Here is a 3,851-nt window from a genome sequence, read left to right on the forward strand (position 1 = left end):
TATATATATATATATATATATATATATATATGTATGTGTGTGTGTATGTTTGTGTGTCTGTGTTTGTCCCCTCCCAACATCGCTTGACAACCGATGGTGGTGTGTTTACGTCCCCTTAACTTAGCGGTTTGGCTAAAGAGACAGATAGAATAAGTACTAGGCTTACAAAGAATAAGTCCAGGGGTCGATTAGCTCGACTAAAAGGCGGTGCTCCAGCATGGCCACAGTCAAATGACTGTAACAAGTAAAAGAGTAAAAGAGTACATATATAGGTCTGAACATTTTGCTGGAAATATAGCGATAGGAACCAATGCACCACTCTTCCTTTCCAAACGCAACCAAAGCTATGTACCTGGGAACATGTATGTATGTGTGGGTGGGTATATATATATATGTGTCCTCCTCATGTATAATAACAATAACAATTGACTCTTTGGTTGGTAAGCAAGCAACTTACCACACAGCCACTCCTGCACCTACCTATAAGTTTTTATTTCATGCTGACTACCTGATATAATCATCAACGTGATTATATCCTTCAATTCTATTAAGAGTAAATAACATGCAAGGCACCTTGGGCAAGTGTCTTCTACTATAGCCTCAGGCTGGCCAAAGCCTTGTGAGTGGATTTGGTAGATGGAAACTGAAAGAAGCCCGTCATATATATGTGTGTGTATGTATATGTTTGTGTGTCTGTGTTTGTCCCCACCATCATCGCTTGACAACCGATGTTGGTGTGTTTACGTTTACATCACTTAGCGGTTCAGCAAAAAAGGACCGATAGAATAAGTACTAGGCTTACAAGGAATAAGTCTTTGGGTTGATTTGCTCGATTAAAAAGGCGGTGCTCCAGCATGGTCACAGTCAAATGACTGAAAAAAATATAAGAAAAGAATATAAGAATATATGTGGGGTTGGGTGAGGGGAGAATGCGTGTCTGTGTGAGCTTGCCTGTTCGGGTGTTTGTATGCTGTGGTTGTGTATTTGTAGGTGTGTGTATGTGTATAGATAGATATAACAGTTTTACTTGACAATGATGATGATGATGTTAATCATCTCCTTCTCCTTCTTCTTCTCCTTCTTCTTCTTCTTCTTCTTCTTCTTCTTCTTCTTCTTCTTCTTCTTCTTCCATCCAATGTTTTTTTTGATTTTCTTCAGGCAACAATTAGAAGAACTCCTGGAACAATCTAGAAACGAGAAACAATTGATGCTGAGAGAACAGAACAGTTTACAAGAAAAACTAAATAAAGTCAGTGATTTTATTTTAAATTATTGCATTTTATTGAAACGTGTTGCTGCTGCTGCTGCTGCTGTTGTTGTTGTTGTTGTTGTTGTATGGCCCTTTAGTATTCAGACTATTCTGTCAAACGTAATTCTTATCTCGTCATGTTGTTTTGAATTAATCCTGCATTATCTCACGGCTTCTAGATTTCAATGATGATGCTGTTTACTTTTAGAATGACATTGTGGGGTAGGTGTGAGAGGCTGGCTCTGGCTGGTTTGAAAATAAAACAGCTAAACTCTAAGGACCGGATTTAGCTGGTTTAAATGGTTAAAGGGTTAAAGCTGTGCCTCAGCATAGCCATAGGTCAATGACTGAAACCAATACAAAAAGAACAGCAAGATGGTAGAAATGGAAAGTATTAATGCATCTAGTTTTATTACCTTTGTCCTGAGTTCAAATCTCAACTCAGTAATCTCTGTTTCAACGCTTCCTCACTCCCCACTGAGTGACCATTCTCATCATCATTTAACGTCCACTTTTCCTTGCTTGCATGAATCAGACAAAATTTTTTCAGGCAGATCTTCTACATCTGGATGCCCTTCCTGTCACTAACCCTCACCCGTTTCCATGTACGGTAATATTTCACTATGACTAGACATGTTTTTTCATGGAAGACTGGAAAGAAACAAACTCACTTGTATGATGTTGCTGCTCATTTACAACCATCACATAATGTCCCGACAAGGATGCATACATGCATGCATTTGTTGTTGACACTCCATCACTTACGACGTCGAGGGTTCCAGTTGATCCAATCAACGGAACAGCCTGCTCGTGAAATTAACGTGCAAGTGGCTGAGCACTCCACAGACACGTGTACCCTTAACGTAATTCTCGGGGATATTCAGCGTGACACAGTGTGACAAGGCTGACCCTTTGAATTACAGGCACAACAGAAACAGGAAGTAAGAATGGGAGAAAGTTGTGGTGGAAGAGTACAGCAGGGTTTGCCACGATCCCCTGCCGGAGCCTCGTGGAGCTTTAGGTGTTTTCACTCAATAAACACTCACAACGCTCGGTCTGAGAATCGAAACCTCGATCCTATGACCGCAAGTCCGCTGCCCTAACCACTGGGCCATTGTTCCTCCACACATACATACATACATACATACGTACGTACATACATACATACATGCATGCATGCATACAATGGTCTTCTTTCAGTTTCTGTTTTCCAAATCCATTCAAAAGTCATTGGTCAGTCCTGGGCTATAGCAGAAGACACTTGCCTCAGTATCGCACAATGGGACTGAACCCAGGACCACATAGTTGGGAAGCCAGCTTCTTAACCACACACTCACACCTGTGCCTGGTATTTCAAATTGATGTTTTTTGAATTTGCTTTTTACTGAAATTGAATTTTTTTTTTTTTTTTTTACTGAAATTAGGGCTTAGTTACAAAGATGGGGAAGAAATCAAATGATGAAATAGGTTATGAATTATCAACTAATTTATTAATTGCAAATTAATATTTTTTTTTTCTTCAGGAGATAGCAGATCACAAAATATGTTCACAGAATGCAGCAATGAAAATAGCTGAACTCAGTGCAGAATTGCAAACCCTCAGAGAACAAAGTCTTGTGAGTAGAGATGTACCTTAGAGGTTTTATATCAACTAAATATGTCAGGGGATCGTCATCATCATCATCATCATCATCATCATCATCATCATCATCTCTTAACATCTATCTTCCCTGCTGGCATGGGTTTTGCTAAGATCCGACAGGTCTGAGGACTTTGTTATGCGCCAATGTCTGCCTTGACATGGTTTTTGTGGTTGGATGATCTTTCTAATGCCAACCAATTTATAGAATGTACTGAGAGCTTTTCTCATGGCACCACAACTAGTGAGGTCATCATGTGGCTCACAAGACTAAGATCCCCTTTGACTGAGAGGAACGACAATAGAGAGAGAGAGAGGGGAAGCTTTTTGATAGGTGATGAGAGACAGGAAGTTGGTAAGGGAAGTAACTAAATATCACAAGTATTTTGTCCGGGAGTTTAATGGTTCTGTCAATCCCGATGGTCATTTGAACTGGGGCTGTTCATTTACAGATCCTTACCATCTCTATTGAAATGTATTCATTGATATTCAAACACACTGGATCAGATACATCATTTTTGGAGCACATACATCTCCAGTTGAACACTTGTGTCACTAGTGGAGTAATTGAGGTCACTATTGGTAGAGATACATCATTATTGGACCATATGAATAACTGAACACATACATGCCTATTTGAACAAATACATGAATATTTGAACACATACATGCCTATTTAAACACATACATGCCTATTTGAACACATACATAACTATTTGAACACATACATAACTATTTGAACACATACTTACCTATTTGAGCACATACATGTGTCTTTGAACACATACATGCCTATTTGAACACATACATGCTAATATGAATACATACATAACTATTTGAACATATACATGCCTATTTGAACATATACATGCTTATTTGAACACATACATGCCTATTTGAACACATACATAACTATTTGAACACATACATGCCTATTTGAACACATATATGCCTATTTGAACA

General features: G+C 38.8%; 1 protein-coding gene across 3 annotated transcripts in view; it reads left to right on the forward strand.

Annotated features, from left to right (window-relative positions):
- The window catches only part of LOC106881161 (uncharacterized), a 47,252-nt gene that overhangs the window by 38,013 nt on the left and 5,388 nt on the right, over window positions 1–3,851 (forward strand). For all 3 annotated transcript variants that reach the window (XM_014931450.2, XM_052973156.1, XM_052973157.1), the window contains 2 exons: window positions 1,159–1,249; window positions 2,773–2,865. In XM_014931450.2, coding sequence (XP_014786936.1) covers window positions 1,159–1,249; window positions 2,773–2,865 — 184 coding nt within the window. The remainder of the gene's footprint in view (window positions 1–1,158; window positions 1,250–2,772; window positions 2,866–3,851) is intronic.

The sequence above is a fragment of the Octopus bimaculoides genome, chromosome 1 (assembly GCF_001194135.2).
Source record: "Octopus bimaculoides isolate UCB-OBI-ISO-001 chromosome 1, ASM119413v2, whole genome shotgun sequence".
Taxonomy (NCBI): domain Eukaryota; kingdom Metazoa; phylum Mollusca; class Cephalopoda; order Octopoda; family Octopodidae; genus Octopus; species Octopus bimaculoides.